The sequence below is a fragment of the Mangifera indica genome, chromosome 10, assembly GCF_011075055.1.
Source record: "Mangifera indica cultivar Alphonso chromosome 10, CATAS_Mindica_2.1, whole genome shotgun sequence".
In the NCBI taxonomy this organism is placed as follows: Eukaryota; Viridiplantae; Streptophyta; class Magnoliopsida; order Sapindales; family Anacardiaceae; genus Mangifera; species Mangifera indica.
Window position 1 is genome coordinate 14,370,106 of NC_058146.1, and position 27,406 is coordinate 14,397,511.

At 30.8% G+C, this 27,406-nt stretch overlaps 1 protein-coding gene across 1 annotated transcript; it reads right to left on the reverse strand.

Annotated features, from left to right (window-relative positions):
• Positions 1-9,726: 9,726 nt before the first annotated feature.
• On the reverse strand, positions 9,727-12,989 carry LOC123227255 (uncharacterized oxidoreductase C663.09c-like). Its single transcript, XM_044651980.1, has 6 exons — positions 12,604-12,989; positions 11,399-11,551; positions 10,967-11,060; positions 10,778-10,860; positions 10,399-10,552; positions 9,727-10,259 (listed from the first exon to the last, which is right to left on the reverse strand). The coding sequence occupies exons 1-6, from the start codon at positions 12,826-12,828 to the stop codon at positions 10,024-10,026; spliced, it is 945 nt and encodes a 314-aa protein (XP_044507915.1). The 5' UTR covers positions 12,829-12,989; the 3' UTR covers positions 9,727-10,023.
• Positions 12,990-27,406: the final 14,417 nt, after the last annotated feature.

Genomic DNA, 27,406 nt, shown 5'->3' on the forward strand with positions numbered 1-27,406 from the left:
GCTAGGAAGTGATCGACAGAGAGAGTTGAGCCTGAATGGACAGCCAACGCCACCAGAGACAACCATCTCCAATGACTCCGACCATGATTTGCAAACCTTCAAGGGGAAATTTTGATTTTTCAAACTTTAGGTGGGGGCTAAATTATGAGATTTTCAAGCTGAGAGGGGAAATGTAACAAAACTTTAGATTTTTAAAATTTTTTTATTAAATAACTATTTTACCTCTAACCATAGCTGCAATTTTTAATGGATGGGTAGGATTTTGGGCTTTTCAAACTTTATTGGTGTGACTTTGGGATGTCACTTAAACTTAGGGGTGAAATAGTTCTTTGGCCTTTATTTGTATATGGTTAGTTTTTTTAATATAGAGGGAGAGGTAATGAGAAAATGAGGTGTGTCAAGGTTACTATGATAACATTTTAAAATTAAATTTTTGACCAAGTTGCACTTAATAGTTTTTGCCTTAAGCTTGTTAGGTAATGCTTCGATCTGATGTAAGTTTCTCTGAAACAGATACAAAATGATAAAACCAGAATTACAAAAGCCATGAACAAGAAAACTAAAGAAGTTTCAATATACCAAGAATTAAACTTCATAGTGGCAGTAGGCTCAATTTGCACACCTCCATAACATTAACCGAAAAAAAAAAAATTAGCCCACACATTTCTTTAGAGAAACCTGAATACTAGTTCCAAACTTCGTAATTTACAAGCTTTGGCGCTATTTATTCTCAGCATTTTCTCAGGAACCAAACAAATGATAAATGTAAGTCAAACCAAGAGACATAAACATGTTAGCTTATTCACTTTCCATTTCCCCACGATTGCACATGCTAAAAGGATAATTCAAGCTAAAATTAGTTAATTTTATCCTCGTACTTTCCTTTCCAATACAAAATTTTCTCGATAACCAAACAGCGCAGCATTAAGTAAAGACCTCGAAAACTAGAGAAATAATAAATTGTACTAGTACTGTATGGTAGACATATTGTATAATATAAGATGTATTATCAATATATATCGAATATCTCTTTTTAGAGAAATAATGATATGATCAGAATGTGTCTAAAAAATTTTAAATTTTAGGGGTTGTTTGCGATATTTTTTGAAATGATAATATGTCAATTACTTTTTATTATTTATTTTCAAAAAAATGTATTTACAATATACGATATACAAAATTAAGTTTTTGATATATAATACTATACTGACTTAGCAGTTAAATTGTGACCCATCATGATTACTTAATTACTTTTTATTATCTTATTTTCAAAAAAAAAATAATGATGATATGTTAATTACTTTTTATTATGTTATTTTCAAAAAAACGTATTTTACAATATTACAATATATTGACTTAGCCTTAATCTGATTCAAGGGCCTATTTATTGGTCAATCAGACATACGAATCAATGATTTCAGTATCCAATATAATTAAAATTTGAAAAGAAGTTTTAGTCATATTAATGTTATGTTGATGTCATCATAATAGTTGAACCAAACTGATTTAACAGTTAAATTGTGACCCATCATGATTACTTAGTTTAACCTTGAGTCAATCTAGTTTGATAGTTTAACCTATCAATCCAATCTCGGTTTTAAAATGCTATTTCATAAGTCCAATACGAGATAACCAAGTCAAGTTTACGAAAGGTCGTGTATATGTATGCCACCCCTAAGGTTTGATGTAAGAACTTCCCCCTCTTAAGGCTATGCACAATTCGATTTAGAAAAATTTTTTAATTAAATTGAAAAAAAAAAAGAAAAAAAGGGTTTGACAAAATCTCAAATCAAATCAAATAATTTAATAATTAGAACTAAAAAATTACTATTTTATCCAATATGGTTTATGGTTTAGGTATATAAAAAGAAAATACAATTTTATCAATCTATAAAGTTTATTGTGAATAAACAAAGTGAAGTGTTCATCAACGTACGTGATAAGAAAACTTTAAATCTTGATTAAAAGCGATATGGTCATTCAATTTTGATTAATAACAAAAAAAAAAAAAAAACATTTCCTCCTTTTGCTTTGATAACACGCACAATATCTTTTTCCCTATGGTTTATGCATTTCCCTACAAAGGACTTTTTGAATATGAATAGATTAGGAAACATGCATAAAAAGGCCACCGAGGCCCAACTGGTCTTGTCGTGGGCTACATCACAGGTATTAGGCTTTGGTGGGCTGAGCCCACATACCATGACCTACATTTTTTCTGAGGCTTTGTCATGGCACAACCCATGACACGTCAAATATTGCCATTTTCGGCCTTCCATTGCCACCTTTAAAGGGGTGCATGGTTAAAGTTATTAGTCTCATTGACCGGACGGATTAGTCGATCTGCAGACCGATCCTTCAGGCAGTTGAAGGCATGATTCTGGTCTAAAAACTTTGATGGAACCAGTCACAAAATTCATACAATAATATCAATAGAAGATGAAGCTCCAACCCATGGGCTAATTTTATTTTTCAGCTTTTAATTCCTTCTTAGCCGGTCCGAATAATCTTTTGGTAGATTTGTCCTTTAGAATTAAGTTGAAGATGGTTGCTGGTTGGATAGAAAATTGGGTTAGATAAGCCCGAAACTGGATTTTTAGCCCGGAAAAAATCAATTTCAAGCCTAACAAAATTCGGGCCGCAAACTGGCTTGAATAAAAAAGTTTGTTAATTGAATTATCGGCTTTCGGTTTATACAATGAGGCACGAAAATTCATTATAAATAGGATTGTATTTATCAGATTTTTAAACTTACAAAAGTGTTTTTGTAAGTTTTTAAAATTATATAATGGCCCAAAATAAGCTTATAGTCCAAAATTTGTAAGGGATATTGAAATTTTTACCACTATTTTATTTCATGTATACAAAATTGCCACCTATCCTAAAGCTTTCACAAATATACCACAACAGTAATCACCTTCCCAAAATACCCCTCTTCAATCTTTTATGCACAAATTCTCTCTCCTTTTCTCTGCAACTTTTTTCTCTCTTCTTCTAAAGTGATAAAAGAATCAATCATTCTCTCTTCTGGAAAAAAATGTTGAATTCTTCAGATTTCAAAAACAAAAGCAGGAAATAAAAAATTCTTCAGATTAAGAATTCTTCAAAATAAAGATTTAAAAAAAAAAGAGCAACTTACAAAAAAACTCAATTGGAAAAAAATGACCATCGAAGAATATCACATTCAGTAGTATTTAACTGAAAAAAAATTAACATTTAAGAATTAAAACTTAAAAAAAAAATTTGCGTTTAACCTAAAAAAAATAAAAAAAGCTTGGCGTGAAATCTGGGAATTGTTAACGCCAACCTGGCCTGTACATAGAAGGGTTGGCAACGCCAACCCTTACATGTACATAATGTATTTATATTAATATATATTATTATATTATTATATTATTATATTAATTTTATATATTATAATTATATTATATTATTATTATATAATATATATTATATTTTAATATTATTATAATATTATATTATATATTATAATAATATAAATAATATATTATATTAAAATATATTATATATTATATTATTATAATAATATATTATATTATTAATAATTATATAATAAAAAATATATATATAATAATATATATATATTATTTAATTATTTAATTATAATAATATTATATATTATATTTAATATATTATAATATATAATTATATTATATTATATTTTATATAATATATTTTATTATATATTTGCAATTTAAAATATTATATATATTTTATTATATATTATAATATATTAAATATAATATAATTAAAGATAATATATTATATATAATATAATTATAATTATATAATATATTACATAATCTTATTATGTAATATACATATAATATTATTATTTACATTATTAATATAATATATACATTATATTAATATAAAATATTATATATAATATATTATATATATTTTATTCTCTGTAATATTTTCTTGCAGAGAATCCTGATGCTTCTGTCATAAATCTCTGGAAGGATTAAAGGTGGGCCTACTATTCAAAAAAACCAAAGAGTGATAGCAAATATAGCTTGGCGTTAACGCCAACTTTTTCTTTTTTTAATTTTTTATTTCCCCAGCTCCCTTGTCCCACCATTTGCCCCCAAGGTTTATATATTATATATATAATAATATAATATATAATAATATATTAATATATATTAATACATATTATATATTATAATATATAATATTATATTATAATATATTAATATTAGATTATAATATTATAATATATTTAAATTCAAGGATTGGCATAAAATCCAACAGCTTTCACCATTTTAATTTGTTAAATTAATTTGAAATTTGATACAAATATAAATTAATATTATATTATATATAAAATATTATAATATTAATATTATAATGTATAATATATAATATTAATATTAAAATTAATATTATAATATATATATATATATATATATATATATATATATATATATATATATATAAAAATTTTGTTACCAAGGGTTGGTGGCATCGCCAACCCTTGGCAGCCAAGGGTTGGCGATGCCGCCAACCTTTGGTTTATATATTATATATATAAAATGGCACCCTTGGTTTATATATTATGTATATATTATATTATAATATAATATTGTAACCTTTTTATTGATATGGGTTCCATCTCTTTATAAAAGATAAAATGTAAGCATTGACATACGCACCCTTTCATGAAATAAAATAAAATATAGTATATATTATATAAAATGGTAAATAATATATACATATATTATATTATATAATATTATATATTATAATATATAATAATATAATATAATTATAATATATAATAATATAATATAATTATAATATTCTAATTAAAAATATAATATAATATATAAAATATATTATATATATAATATTAATATTATATATTATAATATTATTATTATATTATATATATTATTAATAGTATATAATATATTATATATTATAATATAAAATATTATATATATTATTATAAAAGTATATATATAATATAATATATTATATATTATACTGTTGTGGTATAATATATATATTAATATTATTATATTATAAAATTATTATAATATAATATAATATTATTATATTACACGCCAACTGTTCTCCTGCTTTAATATTGCTTTAATATTTATGGGTTGGCGTGCGCCAACCCTTCCCCTGCTTTTTAATATTTTATCGGTTGGCGTACGCCAACCCTTTGCCTATTTTTTAAATATGGGTTGGCGTAACGCCAAGGGTTGGCGTTACGCCAACCTTCAAAAAAAACAAAAAAATGTTTTTTTTTTTTTCAGTTAAATGTTTAATTTTTTGTTTTTCACTTAAATCTTTAAACGTCAATTTTTTATCTTTCTTCAGTTAAATACTACTACATCTTCTTCTCCGATCATCATTTTTTACAAGGTATATACAGTATATATGTTTGAGTTTTTATAGGTTATTCTTTTTATTTAAAATCTTTACTTTGAAAAATTTTTAATATGAAAAATTCAGTTTTTTTCTTCTTGTTTTTGTTTTTGAAGATGAGGAAAAAATGGGAGTGATTCTTTTATCACTTTGGAAGAAGAGGAAGAAGAGAAAAAAAAATTACAGAACAGAAGAGAGAGAATTTATGCATGAAATATTGAAGAAGGGTATTTTGGGGAAGGTGAGTACTGTTGTGGTATATTTGTGAAAGCTTTAGGATAGGTGACAATTTTGTATGCACGAAATAAAATAGTTGTAAAAATTTCAGTATCCCAATTTGTAATGACCTAGATCTAAACAAAAAATACAAAACCTAAATAAAGGATCCTAAATTTGAGTCTAAATTTTTTTATAAGCCCTAACTTAAACAGGTCAAACCCGATTTAATAACCCTAGTGTGGTGTCGGAGACCTGCATAGGCTGTACCATGAGGCTGAGCCAGTGTTCCAATTGCATAGATATTGTTAGCATAAATCACCATTTGACAACATCATAATTTAATTTCAATCTCATTCTCATTTTTAAGGTCTCTAATTCAAATATTTTTTAATTATGAATAACTATCATAAAAATAAACAAAAGGGTATTCAAGAATGCAAGGAGATCTATATTTCACTGTGTGACATTTTGTTGTCGATAAAATTAAGTTGAACTGTTGAACATTTTTGCTGAGCTAGGGGTCAACCCCAGAAACTTTAACTAGCGTAAATCAATTCATTCTAAAGATGAATTTGCAGGGCTTGACTCGGACAAGCTAAGTTTCAAAAGTTGGTTGGCTCATCTCAACTTATCTCGAATTCATTTAGATCATATTCAAATCGAGTTCGAGTTAAAAGGGTCAACATATTTATCATGAATACAAGCTAAAATTAAGATAGAGAGAGTTCGGCTCAGTCCAATTTATAAGTCGAATGATGATTTGATTTGGTTTAAACTTGATTCACTATTTAATTTGAGAAATATCAAATAATTATCAAAACAACAACGTTTTACTTTTTATTGGGTAAAATGATATTGTTTGTCAACAAGTCATAAATTTGAGTTACAAATTCAAGTTATAAATTCGAATAATAAACTCAAATCGAGTTTAAACTTCGAAATTAAAAATCGAGTTAAACTTGAACTATATTATTGACTTGACGAACTCAAACCAAACTCAAATTATCCTATTTTTTATTCAAACTAACCTCGAACTAGAAAATATTCAAACTCGGCTAAGTTTACATCCACCCTTATGAATTTGAGCCACAAATTGATGAAGAGAGGTTTTGTCTTGTGTTATTATGAGAGATGCGAAAGTTAGTATCATGGTATATTATTGTAACAGGGGGGTAGTGGGGAAACAAATTATAAAGAAAGCACATTCTCATAATTGAAGTGTCTTTCTTATAAACCCTAAAAAATCATTGGTTCAGTGATTTAAATTGAAAGAACTACTGATCATTGTGAAAGCTCAAATGATGAGACAAAGACAAGCACTGATGGAAAAGAAAATTAAAATGAATGGAAACTGAGGTCAAACAACAATTTGAATAGCTTCAAGACGACCCCATACCCATAATTTAACTTTACGGCTTTCGAGACTGAAAGTGCATGGCCTTTTGCATGGAAACAATATTTATAATAATAATGAATTTTGGTTTAAAATGTTTAAAACAAAAGAAAAAAAAACGAGAAAAAAGTCTTTCGAATGGTACTGTGTTAAGATTTTTTTAATTAATTAAATTGATTTTCAGTTAAAAAGTATTATTTATATCCTATAAGGATTAAAATGTGTTTACAAATCGTGCCACACAATTTTCTTTTTCTTTTTTGTTTTTGTTTTTGTTATCTTTAATTTAAAATCATTCAATCACATAATAATATATCATCATTAATATTCAAATTAATAATCATTATAAATATCATTATTTTACTATTAATGTTAAAAAGATATAAAATTTAATAATTTTCTCCCCAAAGTTTTAAAAACTAACAATTTCATCCCTACTTAAACTTTTTAAACTTTGAAAAGTAACATTTCCCTCCCCCAAACACAGGGTTTCCATATTTTTCAAACTGCAGCAACCCTCTAGAACTTTCAAAAATAGTAGTTTTACCCTCCATTCTTAAACTTTAGCTTTCAACATTCTCTCCGATGTTCTCCTCTTGATAGTTTTGTATTTTATCTTATCTTGTTGGAAACGTAAAAATAGGCCCTAACAGTTGCACTATCACTTGTCAGTAAAAATATATCCAATCCGTTTGAAAATGTTTTCAGAGTTAGACTAGGTCAATATAAGAAATCAAATTTTTTAATCATTATTGAGATTTGAACCTAAAATCTCACTTATCAGTTTTAAACAAATATATTATCAAATTAAGTTTATTAATAAAATAACTCTAAGTATAAATTCAATGATAAATTATACAAAAAAAAATTAATATTATTTTTAAACAGTTAACTGAGTTGATCACCAATCAATCAGTCTGATTATTGGTTGGATAATATTAGTCCTTCCACCAGGTTCATGTCTAATTTAGTTTCAAAAACATTGGTTTTATGTATTGAAAATGATTTGAAATTGAATTCTAATTGAATGAGATATAGAAATTTCAATAGAGTGGATGAATAGATGGACAAAAATTTCACTATTCTCCTATGAAATTTGAGTGAAAAATGCTCTTGTTTTCATTGCCAATGGATGCATCATCTTTTCAATCTTTAATCATCTCAACAGATATAGATATATATATATATATATATATATATATATATATATATATATATATATATATATATATATATATATATATATTCAATTCTGTTACATTCATAGAAATATAATTTATTGATATTTTTTCTTTAATTTAAAAAGATTAATCATATAATAATATGTCAATATTTGTATTATATCTTCATTTGTACTCATTGTAATTTCATCAAGTATTATTATTTTAGTTATTATATACAATCACATGGTGACACATCAATATTTGTGTATATAATCTTATTATTTATTATAATGGCCAAGGGACTTATTTTCACCCAAAGATTAGTCTTTTCTCAAGTTTTTACCCATTAATATTATCAAACTCAAACACTCATTTATCTGTTAATTTTTATAATTACTACAAGGGTAAAATCATTATTTAGTAAAAATCTATCACATTTCTCCTTATTTTAAAATCTAATAATTTTCCCTCATCCTCCACCTAAGATTTGAAAAATAACAAATCCCCTCCTAGGGTTTGAAATTTTTTACAGGTGCTTCTCCAATTATCGAAGCTGACCTTCCCTGCCCATCTTTTGTGGGTGGCTTAAGAAAAAGAAATGGCGACTGCTTTTATCTGTCCTACACTCAAAGAGGGATGTCCTATGATTCATCGATCTCAACCACAGTGCTCGATTTGATCATGATGACGACCATATGATGCTCAAGTGAAAATAAGGACATTTAGACAATGTTGGGACGACAACAAAAAACACTTAGATGACATTGGGGAAACGAATCGTATGATTAAGATCTAAGCATTGTCCTAATTTTAATTTTTTTTATAAACTCCTTTCAAAAAATTATTTCTAACAAACCGATGGAACAAATATAATTGTTTAATGCAATCTCTCTAAGTTTTTTTTTTTTAATCTCTAATTTGAAGTGAAATAATTATTTTAATAAATTAATTTATATAAATAAAATATTTGTACATAAAATATTATTGTTAAAAAAAGTTTTCTGTTTCTCTTGGCATTGATTAGACTAGACATGCCCAAGGCCAATGGCCGAACCTGGCTCCCTCAGGAAAGCACAACCCATAAAAAATAAAAGAAATTAAAAAGAGAGAGAGAGGTATTTTTAATTTCTTTTATTTTTTATGGGTTGTGCTTTCCTGAGGGAGCCAGGTTCGGCCATTGGCCTTGGGCATGTCTAGTCTAATCAATGCCAAGAGAAACAGAAATATATATATCAAACTGACCCATAAGGCATACGAATAGACCTGCCAAAGCCCATAGAGGCACGACCTAGGACCTTAGGGCATACTTGGGCCTTGTCATGCCGCAGACCTTGGCAAGATATAACAGACAGCACCAAATATAGTCTGATACAACCCACAACCATGTCTAGATTACACTACACTTGAAGCTTGCCATACTGCAAATTATTCGACTCATAACCCAAAAAAAACAAAAAAAAACCAAAGAATGTATAGTCTGTGCAATTGTTGGAATTTGAACCTAACAGCACCTTGCCAATACAGATTATATGTGTGCCTCAGGTCAAATTAAGTAAATATAATTTAGAATATATATGATTAAATAAACAATTATTTTAAAGATTATTTTTTATGTTGATCTAAATAGTAATCTACCTCACCGGCCCTTAATCGAGTCAATGTTTGGACCAAGTCTGAAAACATTGTAGCTTGGCACGGCTATACATCAGGTGTAAAGCTCAGATCGAGAGACTTATTTCAAGAACATTTTGGTAGCATGCACCTTTACTTGGCAACTGCTCATTGCAATTCTATTTGTTAACAGCTTCCTACTTCCTCCTGTGTTTCCAGAAAAAATTGCAATAACTACCAGGGAATTTCTAGACCATCCCAGGCAAAGAACTTGCCATTGTCATGCTTCTTTGTGTTGTCAATGATGCTTAAAAGCTTCTGCACTGAGAACTCCTTGGTGAACAGCTTGCCTGCAGGAACATTTCTCTGAAATGGCCTGGAGAGATCAGTGTCCACTGTGCCTGGATGCAACAGAATGCATATAACTGGATCTTTCCTTTGTGCAAACTCCACCGACACAGTTTTTGTCACTGCAAACATCAGTCAACAGATTAATAAACAAGAATTGCACAAAGGAATCGTACATTCATTGCTAGAAACACTTGAAAGAAGAATCAAATGTTGATAGAATTCGGCATTACAATCAATAATTCATAGCAAAGATCTTACACTGATTAAGGGCAGCCTTCGATGCACGATAGGAGTGCCAACCTCCCATGCGATTGTCCCCGATGGATCCTACTCTGGCACTTATATTAGCCACAACTGCTACTTCCCTTTCAGTCCCAGTCCCTCCTCCAGCCTTAAGAAGAGGCCACATATGCTGAAAAAGCAAGCACATAATGAAAATATTAATTGATGACACAAATCCACAAACTCAAAAGTAAATTAAAACAAAAAAGCTGAGCATTGATAATGTCATCAGGAGGAGCTGGGATTCAACAGCGAAGAAAAATCCACGAAAAACAGGATTCTTTCTCTTCTTTTTTTCATCATACCATTTCCATTACAAAATAGCAAAAGATTTTTAAGTAACAAGTGAGCACACCTTCATCACCAGAATAGGACCCACTGCATTAACCTCATAAGCAAGCATCAAAGATGATCTTTCTACTTTTTTCAATGTTGTTTCTGTACTGAAAAACAAAGAAAATAAGTTATAAGCCCTAATAATAAATTGAAAAAGGTAAACTAGTTCAACTATATATTAAGGTTTTACTTGATTCATCAAAACTACCTGGTTGCAATACATTCGTTATTGAAAGAATGCCAGATGCATTAATCAGAAGGTTTAAGGAGCCATATCTCTCTGTAATAGACTTTGCTGATGCCTGAAATATAATGCTAAATCAGACGACGCAAATTTAATCAATTCTTTCCAATTGTTAAAATAGGAAGCCAAAGAGAACAAAATTCCATAGAACATCTTGTTTCCCAGAAGAAAAGAGGAATATGATTAATGGTAAAGACACAGTCGCATTCTCAATAAAAAATACAGGTGTGAATTTTCATGATCTTTTGAAAAACAAAGGAAAGAAAGAAAGAAAAGAAATTTCCATAAATTAGGCTAGTAAAGGTAGTTGAAGGGAAACATTTAGCCAGAGGAATCATAGAAGAAAAGCACAACACAAAAGATATAGGCAAAGCATAAGAATGAGAGCAATCCAACCTCTATGGTGCTTTCAACTGTCAGATCCAACTGTAAAATGTCAAGTCTTTCAGCAAACTTATTTTTTAAATCAAGAAGCCCTGTTGCCGCATTTGGATTACGGCAGGTGGCAATAACATGCCCTCGATCATTTTTCTCTAGCAGTTGCTTAACCTATATCAGACAAAAAAATAGACAAGTCAACAATGCATTGCCTTGCTTCAGTGGTGATTTTTACATCATTCAAGGGGAGCATATTCGTAAGAATGAGATAAATGTTTTCAGATAGCAAATTTTTGACACCAAGAAACTAAACCAAGGTACCGATACAACTACAGGTTGCTTTCTGAACAGTTGCATATAGTCAAATGGTGTATGCTACTACTATCTGATAATGATAAAAGAGGCTTGCCAAGAACACACTATCCCTAAGAATGCTATGTAAGATATCAAATTTAACCTATTTTTCATCTTAAATAAGATGAAATTGCCTGGCTGTGCACCATATAACAGAACCTCTGACACAAAAAACCAGCAGGCACAAAAGCAACACATAAGCAAAAAGATCCCAGAGAGGTGAATCAGAAAAGGTCCATGGAAGAGCCTATGGGTGGTAATTGATAAAACACAATTCAAATTTACCATCTTCACAATAACTCTTAAGCTGTCAAAGATACCCACTGAACGATTGCACAAGATTAAATTTTAGAAACCACAAGCCTAATATCACAAATTTATTATCCAACTGTCAAGATTTTAACTTTAAGCTCCATAAGAATTGTGACCATCATATTCCCTTGCCAAAGCAACTGACTTTTCTACCAAGACTGTTTAGCAACACCAGAAATTCAATAAGTTAACTATGACTAAAGTTAGATAAAACATAGCACATAAATTGGCCTTCAACTTTACCATCCAGATTACATGTCGAGCCATAACGAAAGTGGCAAAATTTCAGTAAGGAACAAAACACATATGAACATTCCACGAGCACCATATCTAACATAAACTCCACTTTATGAACTCCATTCTAACTGTAACTCAACCCATTTCAAGAAAATGTCTAAACATGTACAAACCAAGAGGAAATTTAACCATTTCAAGCCATGCTATTATATACCTTGAAGGGTCCAATCACATGTGTCAATAAGCCAAGTATGAACAAGAATTTGATCAAAAAGTGATATAATCTGAAAAGGTTGATTATAAGACAAGGTAATACTCACAAATTCAAGGCCAATTCCTCTCGAAGCTCCTTGTACCATTGAAACCCCACCATCCCATTTCACAGAACCAGAAGCAGAACTAAAACTAGCCCTTGGAATTGATCTAAGAGCTCCAGCCAGTGATGTTGTAGCCATGAATGCCCGTTGGCTTATACTGAAAAGTTGCATTTTTCCAGCTTTTACCGGAAAAAAAATTGGATCTTTACCTCTCAAAACGTGCGGCATTCATCTTATCTATCCGCTCTGTTGGCTTATTAATGCTATTAAACATTATTTAACCTAATTTTATCTTCATTTCTTCGTGTTATTATCAATAATTAATTAGAACGACCACAAATTCAGGATAAATAAAAATGACCAACCCTTTAGGGATCATACGGACATGATCACAGATTATGGTTAGAAGAAATTATCTTGTAATTGAAAAAATAAGATAACATTGCTAGGCGTGTTAAAAAATAGGGAAATTAATATAATTACCCATTTTGCCCCCATCTTAAGCAAAAATATCCACTTTTCAAACTTTCAAACAAAAATACCCCAAATATTTTTTAAAATATCACAACTACCCTTCGTCACTTCTATATGAACCCTCACTCACATATTTTTCTTATATCATTCAGCTACTTATTCTCATTTTTATTTTTACTCAATATTTGATACTACAGATTCGTTCAAAAGAAAAAATTAGTATTTTTAAATTTGAGTCGGAAAAATCAATTCGTAAGAAAAAGGTATTTATACAAATCTTAACTCAAAGCTTAATTTTATTTATTAAATCTAGTTTGTATGTTATGTAAAAAGGGTATTTAGATATTTAATAATAATTTAGGGGTTAAACAAAATATTAGAAAAATACAGGGATATTAAACAATGTATAAAGGTTTTAAATAAAATGTTAGAAAAATATAGGGGTATTTTAATACAAGTTAACATATGAAGGTGTTAAAAAAATATTAGATAATTATAGGGGCTTAAACAAAATTTTAGACAAATATGGGGATATGATGATATTAAACATTGTAAGAAGGTTTTAAATGAAATGTTAGAAATATATAGATGCATTTCGATATAAGAAAACATATAAAGATGTTAACTGAAATGTTAGCAAATTATAGAGGTTAAATGAAATATTAGAAAAATATTAGAATATTTTGATATTAAATAGTATAAAAAGGTTTTAACTAAAATGCTAGTAATATACAGATGTATTTCGATACAAAACAACATATGAGGGTAATAAATGAAATGTTAGATAATTATAACGCATTAAATAAAATTTTAGGCAAATATGGTGGACATTATAATGTTAAACAATGTAAAAATGTTTTAATTGAAATGTTAGTAATATATAGACGCATTTTGATATAAGTCAACATATGAGAGTGTTAAATAAAATTTTAGGTAATTATAAAGAGTTAAATAAAATTTTAGAAAAATCTAAGGGTCATTTGGATATTAACCAAGATATGAAATTAACATTTTGGTTTCAAATAATATATCGGGGTATTTAATGACATGTTGGGAATTTAAAGGTGGCATATATATTAATAAATGGTTATTATGAAAAAACTTTTTATAAATGTTTAATTTTTCTTTGAAATTTTTCATTGTATGATTAATAATTAAAATGACTAGTTATGTTGTTATTTGTTTCTAAGGAGAATGGATCCAACGTTATGAGAACACAAATAAGTATGTTGAAGGTTGTAAACAATTGGTTAAAACTCCCTCTAGAACAATTTTTGAGGGGTTTATCCAACTTTTAAGTGAACATTGCGATACTGATCCAATCAAAAACTACATTCAATTATGTATAAAACCAAGAAGAATTGAGCTTGAATGTCCTATACAAATCGAAAATAATGAAGACGTCCAAGGCTTTATCAGTATGTCTCAATACTTTAAGGAATTTATTCTTGTTTTTGTTACATATACCCCAATCAAAAGACAAGAAGAAGAAGAAACAGAAGAAATCGGTGAAGTGAAAAAAGAATTTGATTGGAAAAAATTGATTGATTTCAATAATGATGCATTTTATATTGCTGACGAATGGGCTCGTGGAGACAAAGAAAGGGTTCCAAACTAAGGTGACTTTGATGGGAACGAGATGATTGATATTCTTTTTGATAAGGCAATTGTGATATAAATAGTCTGCATCTTGAAGATCTTATTATGAGTGGTGAAAATTGTTCAAGACCGTTTTTTGACAATGCCCTTACTGATCCATTTAAATGGCTTCTCGATTTTTCTCCACAACCTTTAATATCATCAAGTGGTGCAAGATCGATCCAAGAGGGAAATGATGTAAAATTTGGTGACATTTTTCATGACTAAAAACACTTTAAATATGTTGTGGACCAATTTGCCCTTGAGACAAGATTTTAATACAGAGTGCTTAAGTTTGACACAAGGAGATGGAAGATTAAGTGTTATAATGAAAATTGTCAATGGTATCTAACGGAAAGTATAGTCAAATCTAGTCAAGTCTTCTAAATTAATAAAATGAATCCAACTCATACATGTTCAATTGATCAGATAATGTCACATCATAAACAAGTTAGGATCTAAGATTTAGGTCAATTAATGAGGTCAAAGTATGTGTTGACTGATCAAATTTATCGGTCTAAAAAAATCATTATCGACATTACTAAGCTAGGGATCTCAATAATTAACATAACCGCTTATCTTTAAAAAAAGAAAAAAAATTAAATATACATAATAATATTAATAACAAATTGATTAATGACATTTTATAAATAAATAAATAAATATATATATATATATATATATATATATATATATATATATTACAGTCTAAAAAGGTGTACGAGGAGAACTCTCAATCAATACCTCTTCATAGGCAATACTTTATATGAATATTAATAACAAATTAATCAATGACATTTCATATAAAATATAATAATAATAATAATTTACAAACATCAGGTAGGGGAGATGATACAACTGAAGGGCCAACCAAAACCTCGTCATGACCAATACTCTATTCAAATATTAAAACAAATTGATCAATTAAAATTCAAAAAAATATAGTAACAACAATAAATGACAACCTTCAGATGGGGGAGGTAATGTAACCAAATGACCAACCAATACCCCTTCATGGCTAGTACTCTATATAAATAATAATAACAATTTGATCAATGATATTTCATATAAAATATAGTAATAATATTTCATATAAAATATTGTAAAAAACAATTAATTGTAGATCTCATGTGGGAGACATAATGAAATCAAAGGGTCAATGGGTGAGGCCCTACCAATACCGTTGTGAGCACCCTGCATGAAGTTAATATACATGTTAGCGAAACAAGTAAATGCAATTTATAAGAGGAATAAATGAGATGTGGCTTTGTTAGATGGTCAATTAGAGATAGTCGTGTACACATGACAATATCATCCAAATGAGTCATACGATCCTCTAATTGAGATATCTAAGAAGATATCTTCTTTCGCATGATAGACATCTGATCTCGTAAATAGAAAATCTCACATAATACATATTGCCTTAGCGGGCCAACACAACATCTAATGGGGATAGAATAGGTGTAGTTAATGGACACTCATATGTGCAGTAATTAAGAGCATACTCCTGAACCCCAAGAAGATAAATGGTCTAGGTGATTAGGGTCTCAACAACAGGACATGTAGTATGCTCTATAACAAGGGGTTGAATAGGCTCATCAAGTGTCTCAAGACTAATAGTTTGTATATCAATAGGTGGCATCATCGAAGATGTTTTATCTCTTGCCAATAAGGGTACCGAAGAGGATGAGGAGGAATATGGATCCAATATACCCGTGTACGTAACAATGTTCATATACCATAGTCTAACCTCCTCAATCGGTAATAGTTAGAGAGAGAAAGTAATATCATCCTATTTATTCAGATATATAGTTCAACCTATTTGCAATGATCCTAGTATCAATTAACTAATTAATTAGCAATTACATATCTTATCATCAGTGAAAACAATTCTCATATGACTCCAACCAGGAACATTCATAAAGACGCATAGACATTAACTAAGTCCACCCAATTATACAGGGTGTCGATCGTCTCATATATTTAATACTGCAATATAAACATTAATGGTTAAATTTAATTAATTTTTCCCTTGCCAATCAATATAGATAATCAACAAATATACACTTACTTGAAATGCAAAAGGGAATCCATAGATGTCATATTTACACATATCAGACACTTGATCGGAGCAAATTCTATAATTCGTTTGAGACATTGACTCGGATGTTATTTTCCATATCGAAACACCCCACGAATAGGAATTAAACCCATCCAAATGATCAACCAACTAGAGATACTCTACAAATACCTTCTTTTGTTAGTTATTCCTCAATAACACTATATGTAAATAATACAGCAAGGCTATTTTGACGACGTTGATATCGTCATTCTCTTATGACCTAGTTAAGAAAACACACTCTATATCATGATACTGCACCTTTTGACATCCCTGAAAATAGGTATCTTTAATCCTATGTTCAAATCCATTTGAAATATATAATGAAAGTGCAGTGATCTGGTTGAATAATAGCCCAATCATAAGAGTAAACTCGAATGAGCTGAATCTCATGTCAACCCTATTTATCTTGAACCAAAGCTCATTCCTGCTTAAGCCCCGACATAACTGTCGTAGCAGAATTGAGTGCACCAACACTCCACTACACCTAGTGTTTGGAAGTCAAAGGCGATACACAAAGCATGTCTTCTCAAACAACCGCAACTGCTCTGTTATCAATGTAGATCAAATCTTTGATACCACGATTCACTGGACACACCATGTCACATTTGCTTGAAACTATCGTGACTCATCTGGGATTTTTAATACACCATTGTCACATTTTTTTTATGAGAAATATCTTATCAAAAAATTTAAAATTTATAAGAATATCATAAAAAACAGATATAAAAATAGACATAAAATTTGAAAACTACATTTTAAAATACCCTAAAATAACAAAAACTAAAAAAATTGAATGAAAATTCAAACATTCATGTGAAAAGACATTAGATTTGAAAAAATAAAAAAACTATATTAAAATTTAGGGAAATTATTAAAAATAGACAAAATTAAAGGGGTCTAAGCGAAATTGCCCAAAAAATCCAGGTTTAAGCAAAAATGCCCAGGTTTTGTGAAATGACGAAACTGCCCCCATATATAAACACAGCAAATTTTCACTATGCAATTCAAAGAAAACCCCACCTCCCACGGCAAACGTCATTTCGGCCGATTTTCTTACTTTCCGACAACCGAAAATGGCAAACAAGGTTAGTATATCTCCCGTAATCTTGTTTGGATCAAGTTATTGCTCATATTATTGAGATTTAATTGAGATTTTTGGGTTTGAAATTTTAGGGTTTACGGTTTGAATAACGCTTAAAATGTTTTGATTCTTGGTTATTTTCGTTGAATTGATTGAGGGGTTTTGTGTTATACAACGTGTAGATTTGATTTTCGTAAAAATCGGAGGCCAAAACGACCAAAATTTGGCCGAAAATGGCTGCCGAAAGGATCGGCACTCTTGCCGTGGGAACAGCGTTTCCCACGACAAACGATTTATCCCACGGCAACTGAATTGACCATGAGTTGGGGAGGGGGGTAAAGTGGCTTTTTTAAAATATTGGGGTGTCGGGGAAATCATTAGCCCACATTGGGTTTTTATGAAATTTCCCATGTGGTCGTGGGAAAGGCGAATGACAAAACTGCCCCTCTTTATAAGCACAGCAAAAAATTCATTTCTTCCCACGGCAATCTTCGTTTTCACTGTGTATTTCAACTGAAAATGCCAAAGTTTCCCACCTTCCACGTCAATCCCACTGCAAAAGTCATTTCCACCGATTTTCTTGCTTTTCGGCAACCGCAAATGACAAAGAAGGTTAGTATATCTCCCGTAATCTTGTTTGGATTAAGTTATTGCTCATATTATTGAGATTTGGTTGAGATTTTTGGGTTTGAAATTTTAGGGTTTACGGTTTGAACAATGCTTAAAATGTTTCGATTTTTGGTTGTTTTCGTTGAATTGATTGAGGGGTTTTGTGTTATACAACGTGTAGATTTGATTTATGTGAAAATCGGAGGTCGAAACGACCAAAATTTGGCCGAAAATGGCTGCCAAATGGATCGGCAGTCTTGCCGTGGGAACAGCGTTTCCCACGATAAACAAATTTTCCCACGGCAGTGTATTGAGCATGGGTTAGTGTGGGGGTAAAGTGGCTTTTTTAAAATATTGGGGAGTCGGATGATATTCATTAAAACACAACGGTTTTTTTTTGGAAATTTGTCATATAACAGTGGACCTTTTCAATTAAGAAATATTCATGAGGGGGTAAATTGAGATTTTTCTTATCTAGGGTTTCTGATAATATAGTTTTCGAATTTTATATCTGTTTTTTCTGTTTTAGGGTTTTTCTATATTTATTTTTCAAATTTGAAATTCGAGTTTTCGAATTTTGATGCTTTTTGACACAATTTACGATGTAATGACGTAATTTCAACTTAATATTTCGATTTTTTCGTTTATAGGATATATTGATTCGTGTTTTTGAATTTCACTTGTGTTTTTCCATATTTTGTCTTTTGATGATATATCGATTCGTTTTTTTCAAATTTTCAAATGATTTTTCGGTTAGCGACATTCATAGATATTTCAACTGATAGAGTTCGAATTTCAAATCCGTTTTTCCGATTTTCCCCGTGTTAGGATAAATCGAGTCTTCTTTTCAAATTATCTAACGATTTTTCGATTGTTCACATTCTATGTTATTTTATCGTATAGATTTCGAATTTCATTTTCGTTTTATCAAATTAAGGTATTTCAATTTCTAGAATTCGAATTCCAGTTCCGTTTTTTCGAATTTCACAATTTTAGGATATATCGATTTGTATTTTCAAAAATTCCGATCGATTTTTTGATTATCGTCACTTTAAGGTATTTCAACGTATTGAATTCGAATTTCAGTTCTGTTTTTCTGAATTTCACCATTTTAGGATATATCAATTCGTAATTTTAAGATTTCCGAACGATTTTTCGATTATCGTCACTTTAAGGTATTTCAACTTCTAGAATTCGTATTTCAGTTCCGTTTTTTCGAATTTCACCATTTCAGGATATATCGATTCGTATTTTCAAGATTTCCGATCGATTTTTTGATTATCGTCACTTTAAGGTATTTCAACGTATAGAATTCGAATTTCAGTTTCATTTTTTCGAATTTCACCATTTTAGGATATATCAATTCGTATTTTCAAGATTTCTGAAAGAGTTTTTGATTATCGTGACTTTAAGGTATATCAACTTCTAGAATTCAAATTTCAGTTCCGTTTTTTCGAATATCACAATTTCAGGATATATCAATTCGTATTTTCAAGATTTCCTATCGATTTTCTGATTATCGTGACTTTAAGGTATTTCAACGTATAGAATTCAAATTTCAGTTCCGTTTTTCGAATTTCACCATTTTAAGATATATCGATTCATATTTTCAAGATTTTTGATCGATTTTTCGATTATCATGACTTTGAGGTGTTTCAACGTATAGAATTCAAATTTCAGTTCTATTTTTTCGAATTTCACTATTTTAGGATATATCGATTCTTATTTTCAAGATTTTCGATCGATTTTTCGATTATCGTGACTTTAAGGTATTTCAACGTATAGAATTCAAATTTCAATTTCGTTTTTTTGAATTTCACCATTTCAGGATATATCGATTCGTATTTTCAAGATTTCCATTTGATTTTTCGATTATCGTGACTTTAAGGTATTTCAACGTATAGAATTCAAATTTCAGTTTCGGTTTTTCGAATTTTACCATTTTAGGATATATCGATTCGTATTTTTAAGATTTCTGAACGATTTTTTGATTATCGTGACTTTAAGGTATTTCAACTTTTAGAATTCGAATTTCAGTTCTGTTTTTTTGAATATCACAATTTCAGGATATATCGATTCGTATTTTCAAGATCTCTTAACGATTTTTCAATTATCGTCACTTTAAGGTATTTCAACGTATAGAATTCAAATTTCAGTTTCGTTTTTTCGAATTTCATCATTTTAGGATATATTGATTCGTATTTTCAAGATTTTTGAACGATTTTTTTTATTATCGTGACTTTAAGGTATTTTAACGTATAGAATTCAAATTTCAGTTTCGTTTTTTTGAATTTCACCATTTTAGGATATATCGATTTGTATTTTCAAGATTTCCATTCGATTTTTCAATTATCGTCACTTTAAGGTATTTCAACGTATAAATTTTGAATTTCAGTTTCATTTTTTCTATTTTTCGTCATTTCATGATAACTTGATTTATATTTTGTTATTTTCGATCGATTTTTCGATTGTTATTTGTTAAGTTTTGTCATTCTAGGTTATTTGAACGTATAGAACTCGAATTTCAATTCTTATTTGTTATTTCTCATCTTTTTATGTTTTTTCCACTAATACATTTGTTTACATATTTATTTTTATGAAAGTCTAACAAATTTTTAAATTTGTTACAGGATATTTCTCGCAAAAGAAAACGGGTTGACAGCGAGCTGCGCATTCCTGACGAGTCCAGACACTTCCGAGCAGATGCAATATCTCGTGCACAGCGTACCGCATTATCTCGGATTTCTTCTACATTGACCCCAGGTCAGCTGAACCTTTTTGAGAGGACATGTTTCGGGTCTTTCCTTCATTTACCCGAAACCAAATTCACCGGGATATTGGTTCATGCATTCCTACTATGGCAACTATATCCACCCTTTGCCAGAGACGAGTTTTGGTTTAGGGTTAGCGGGGTTGATGTGAGATTTAGCGTGTTTGAGTTTGCGTTGGTGACAGGGCTTTCGTTTAGCCGACGGACTAATGTTTCTTCATATATTCCTCGCTCCTCCAGACATAGGATCAGGGATACGTACTTTCACGGATGTCCGAAGGTGCAGTATCACGACATTGAGCGTGTCTTCTTGTCGAGGCCATGGGGGGATGACGATATTGACGCTGTCAAGATGGCCTTGTTGTATATTCTTCATATGGTTTTGTTGGGGAATGATCAACGAAAGAAGGTGTCCATGGATTACTTACAGTTAGTTGATCATTTGGACGGGTTTAATTCCTACCCCTGGGGCGTTGTTGTGTGGTAGATGACATACGATTCTATGTCACAGGCGAGTGAGAGAGTCTGTTCTGGACGAATGTCTGAAATCTGTAAATACGACCTTTACGAATTTTCTTTTGCATTTCAGGTAAGTTTTATATTATTATTTATATTTATTAATTGGCAAAAATATAAATTGATTTATTTACATCGTAAATAATTATATTACAGTACTGGATATATGAGACTCTAGAGACGTTATATGATTGGATTGACCTTATCCATCCCTATTCGTCCCCGCGGATGTTGAGGTGGCATACGCGAGACGTCCCTGGTTGGACTCATATGGGTCGTATTTTCACTGGTAATCCGGTATGTACTAGTTAATTAATAAGTCGACTAATTCATTATATGTTACAATTATTTTGACTTATATATCTTCATCATTAGGAGGATGTCACATTCCCTCTTTGTGCATCAGCGATCGAGGAGGGTTTACTGTGGTACGCTGAGATTCGTGAGTACACCGGTTTACCCTATGATGATTCCTCCTCATCTTCTTCTGTTCCGACCGTGACTAGAGACGGGGCTTCTCCATCCTCGGGACCTTCAACTGTATTCGTCGAGACTTCTGAGACACATGAGGACCTTATTCAGTCTCTTGTTGTTCAGAGCCCACGGACGACAGACCATCCTAAAGTGGAGGATCACCCTAGCGTGGAGGAGCACCCTGGAGTGGAGGACCGCACTACCTATCATGCCACCGAGCAGTGTCCCCCATTCTTGACACCCAGTATTTCTACATCAGATGTTACATTAGCGCACTAGGGTGCTACGATTTTACGTGAGATATCGAGTTTTCGCGACGATATCTTTGCTCAGATGTCTCGATTACGTGACGATATCTCTTTCCAAATGACTCGATTAGAGGATCATATGACTCATTTAGAGGACATCGTCACGCGTACATATCCAGCCCCCGTCCCTAAGGTTGTAAAACTACTTTTGTCTTATTACTTATATAAAATGTCAACAGTGTTATTGTTCTGACAACTATTATTACATTCGTATAGGAGAGGGACGACGTTATTGGGACGACCTCCCTTATTGATACCGCAATACCATCCCATCAATCACATGAGCTACATATGTAATTTCAAATTTATATTTAATGTCTCAATGTTGTTATTATATTACAATATCGTTATATATAAAATGTCACTGAATAGATTTAATATTACTATTATCTTAGGGTAGTCGACAGGATAGCGCACTGGTTGACCCTTCGGTGACTTCACCGATCCGATCTAAGGTATGTCACTTATCATTATAACTTAATTTTTAATACTATTTTGTTATCGATTAATTCATGGTATATATTTGTATAGGGTCTTCGTCATGAGGAGGGTTTACCAATCGGATCTTCTATAGCTTTAGATCGTCCACTGGAGGTATGAAAATTATTGTTCATATGATATTTTATATTAAATATCATTAACCATTTTTTCCTTTTGATGCATATAGGGACTCGACATTGACATATCATCGATCGAGGGTTATCTCCGAATGCCTTCCCCGGAAGTTTAGGTTATGGGGATTTAAGAAATATCATTGATCAATTTGTCTTTAATATTATATATTTTTTTAAATGATGTTTTGTCTCTTTTTCAGGACGAGTGACTCTGGTTACTTGCTGATATCCCGAGCTCAACCAAAAAGCTTGTGGATATTAGTTCACAGGAGGAGGACTTCCAGGAGGATGTTTCTGAGACCGTTCACATTGAGGTTTGTCAATTATAATTACTAAATAAATATAATTGATAAATATATGTCACTAAGATGTTTTAATATATAATTATGCAGTCTGTCGATGGAGCACGCGTTGTTGACTTGATCGCTTCTCAGGATTCTCCAGTTAAACCTCCTCTCGCATACATTGAGAAGGTAACATAAATCGAATAATGTGTACTTCATAGGATCGAAGTCAAAGGACAGCTTCTGGAGGCTTGTTGTAGAGTTGTGCGAGTGGTTGACCAACGATGTGAGTTGTCTATACTATATAATTTGGTAAATAGCTAGATATATTTAGTAATAACTAACACGTGAACTTGTTTATACCATTGTAGCATGTGGATTCTTTTTTGGCTTTATTACATCGGCAGTAGGACGATCACCAGTCAACTATCTCAAAACGATGGATGACTGCCCACACATTCTTTGGAGGCCATATTGAGATGGCCTGGAAGAGTTGGCAGACCACATCAATTGAAGAGTTTGAGTTTTTGGGGCTCTTCACGAGGATGGTTGATGTAGCGTACACCCCGGGATTGTTGTACAAACCATGGGGGATGGTCAATCAGGTAGAGTTTATATATATTTCTATTACATTCAATTGGTTAACGACAACGATAAGTAACTAAAATATCTCATTGTTTATAGGTTTTCATCCTTATAAACTTCGAGAACGCACATTGGGTCACCGGAGTTATAGATTTCCGTGAGTGGTTGATTACGGTATACGATTCAGAGGTTTCATATTCAGGGAATATAGGGACTCTAGAGCAGCGCATGCGACCGTACATGACCTTTATTCCCGCGTTATTAGAGGCGACGAGTTTTTGGACAGCTTCTGGGAGGACTCCACGACGTGATCCCCTCACTTTGCATTGAGTGTCGGATGTCCCTCAGCAGGGATTAGGCTTCGGTGACTGTGGCATGTTTATGTTACGATTTTTTGAGTGTTTGGCGTTGTCACGGAGCTACATTTTTCCCCGAGAGTCGTCTACCGCTATGCGTCGACGATTAGCGACGCAGTTGTATTTTCATTGTATCGAGTAGCTCACAGATGTATATTTATCGTTATTCTTATCTTTAGATGTATATATTTATTGTATGTGCATATGTGTATGATATACTTTATTTGTGGTTATATATGGATATGTATCGTATTTGATTTCATTTTTTAAATAATATTGTCATGAAAAAACAATAAAAACGTATGATTACTCAAACATTTACACACTTGAAACAATTAGAGGAAATAAAGTAATACTGAAATAACTCATACGAAACACTAAATTTATTACATCAAATGACAATACAATTACACTTTTGAAACAATAATAAAAATACATCGGTTACATAAAACTGAAGTACAACAATGAAGAATCATATAACAAACAAAATTGAGTATAAGCATGTCAAGATCTCGTTCCTTTGCCTTTTGTAGATGAACGCTGCGGGGCGGAGCTCGGGACCGGTGCTAGGGATTTACATTGGGTTCGTGTATGCCCTGGTTCATGGCAACGACTGCAAATCCTCGGTGTAACAATTTCTCCTTGCGATGGACGTCAATTTTTGTTGGATGGACGACCTGGACGACGACTATCGAGGACGGGGGGCAATATAACTCTGTCTTCTGGTGAGTGTAACCAATCACATTGATTTCCAAAAGGATTGATCGGTTCTTGATATATACTCAGGCTCTACATCTTCTGAAGGAATGTCGGGCAGATCATTTCTATCAAAGTCACCCCAATAGGGAACTATATCTTTTTCTCCATGAGCCCATGAGTTTGCAATATACAACGGGTCATTACTGAAATCAATCAACTTTTCCAAATTGTATTCTTTTTTGACCCAACTACTTTCTTTTTCTTTTTCATCTTCATCTTTATCTTCATCTTCATCTTCATCTCCATCTTCATCTTTTTCCTTCTGCCCTTCAATTGGGGTACATGTAACAAAAACAGGAATACATTCCTAAAAGCACTAAGACATATCAAGAAGACCCTAGACATCTTCATCATTTTGGATCTGGATAGGGCAGTCGAGCTCAATTTTTCTTGGCTTCATTGATACTTGAATGTAGTTTTTCATTGGATCAATACTACAAGACTCCGTCAAAAGCTCAATAAATCCCTCGAATGTTGTTCCATAAGGGATTTTAATCAATTGTTTGGCTCCTCCAACATATTTCATTGTATTGTTGCGACCTTGAATCCATTCTCCCCGGTAACGAACCAATGCATAACCATCCATTTTAATTATCAATCCTGCAATGACAAGTTTTTGAAAATAATTATTCATTTATAATAAAAAAATCAATAATAACTATGTAAATCGGTCGTACAATTATTAATAATTAAAAAAACTACTCATATTTTTCTAATATTTTATTTATCCCCCTATAATTATTTAACAATTTATATAACACTTTCGTATGTTATCTTATATCAAAATGCATTTATCTGTTTATAACATTCCATTTAAAACGTTTTTATAATATCTATACTTTGAAATAGATATTCAAATTTTATACTTTGAAATACTTTAAAATGTCAATAATAAAAAATTTCTTCAGAAATCTGAAAAATACTAGTGGATATATCCTAAAATGATAAAATTCAAAAAAAACTGAGCTGAAATTCGAATTCTAAAAGTTGAAATACCCTAGAATGGTAATAATCAAACAATTCTACGAAAATCTGAAAAATACGAGTTGATATATCTTAAAACGGTGAAATTCAAAAAAACAGAACTGAAATTTGAATGCTAAAAGTTGAAATACCATAGAATGGCAACAATCGAAAAATTCTTCAGAAATCTGAAAAATACGAATCGATATATCCTAAAGCGATGAAATTCGAAATAATGAAACTGAAATTCAGAATCTAAAAGTTGAAATACCCTAGTATGGCAACAATCGAAAAATTCTTCAGAAATCTGGAAAATGTGCATTGATATATCCTAAAGCGGTGAAACTCGAAAAAACCTATAATTTCAATTATAATGCGCCTACAATGTTTAATATGAAAATGCGCCCTAATTTTAATAACATTTCATTTGACCCCTCAATTATCTCTTTCTTTATTTAACACTCTTGCATGTTGTCTTGTATGAAAGTAATACCTATCTATTTTTAACATGTTATATAAATCCTGTATATATTGTAAAATATCTAAAACCCCCCATATTTATCAAAATATCCAAAAACCCCCCATATTTACCCTAAATTACATTTAACCCCTCATACTTGTCAAACATTGCATTTAACCCCATATTATGACATAAAAACTAGACTTAACAAATAAAATTAAGTTTTAGGCTAAGATTGGCATAAATACCTTTTTTTGATGAATAGTATTTTTTCGAGTCGAATTCAAAAATACGAACTTCTTTCTTCCGAACAAATCCCTACTAATTGATGTTGAAAAAAAAATGAAAGTGAGAGTGAGTGTTTGAGTGATATGAGAAGTGTGTGTAAATAAAACGAGTGAGGAGGGTTTATATAAATGAGGGGAAGGGTAATTTTGACATTTTAGAAAAAGTAATGAAATAAATAAATAAATATGAAAATGCCTTTACAATGTAAAAACCCCCCATATTTATCCTAAATTACATTTAACCCCCCATACTTGTCAAACATTATATTTAACCCCCATATTATGACATAAAAACTAGACTTAACAAATAAAATTAAGTTTTAGGCTAAGATTGGCATAAATACCTTTTTTTGATGAATAGTATTTTTTCAAATCGAATTCAGAAATACGAACTTCTTTCTTCCGAACGAATCCCTACTAATTGATGTTGAAAAAAAAATGAAAGTGAGAGTGAGTGTTTGAGTGATATGAGAAGTGTGTGTAAATAAAATGAGTGACGACGGTTT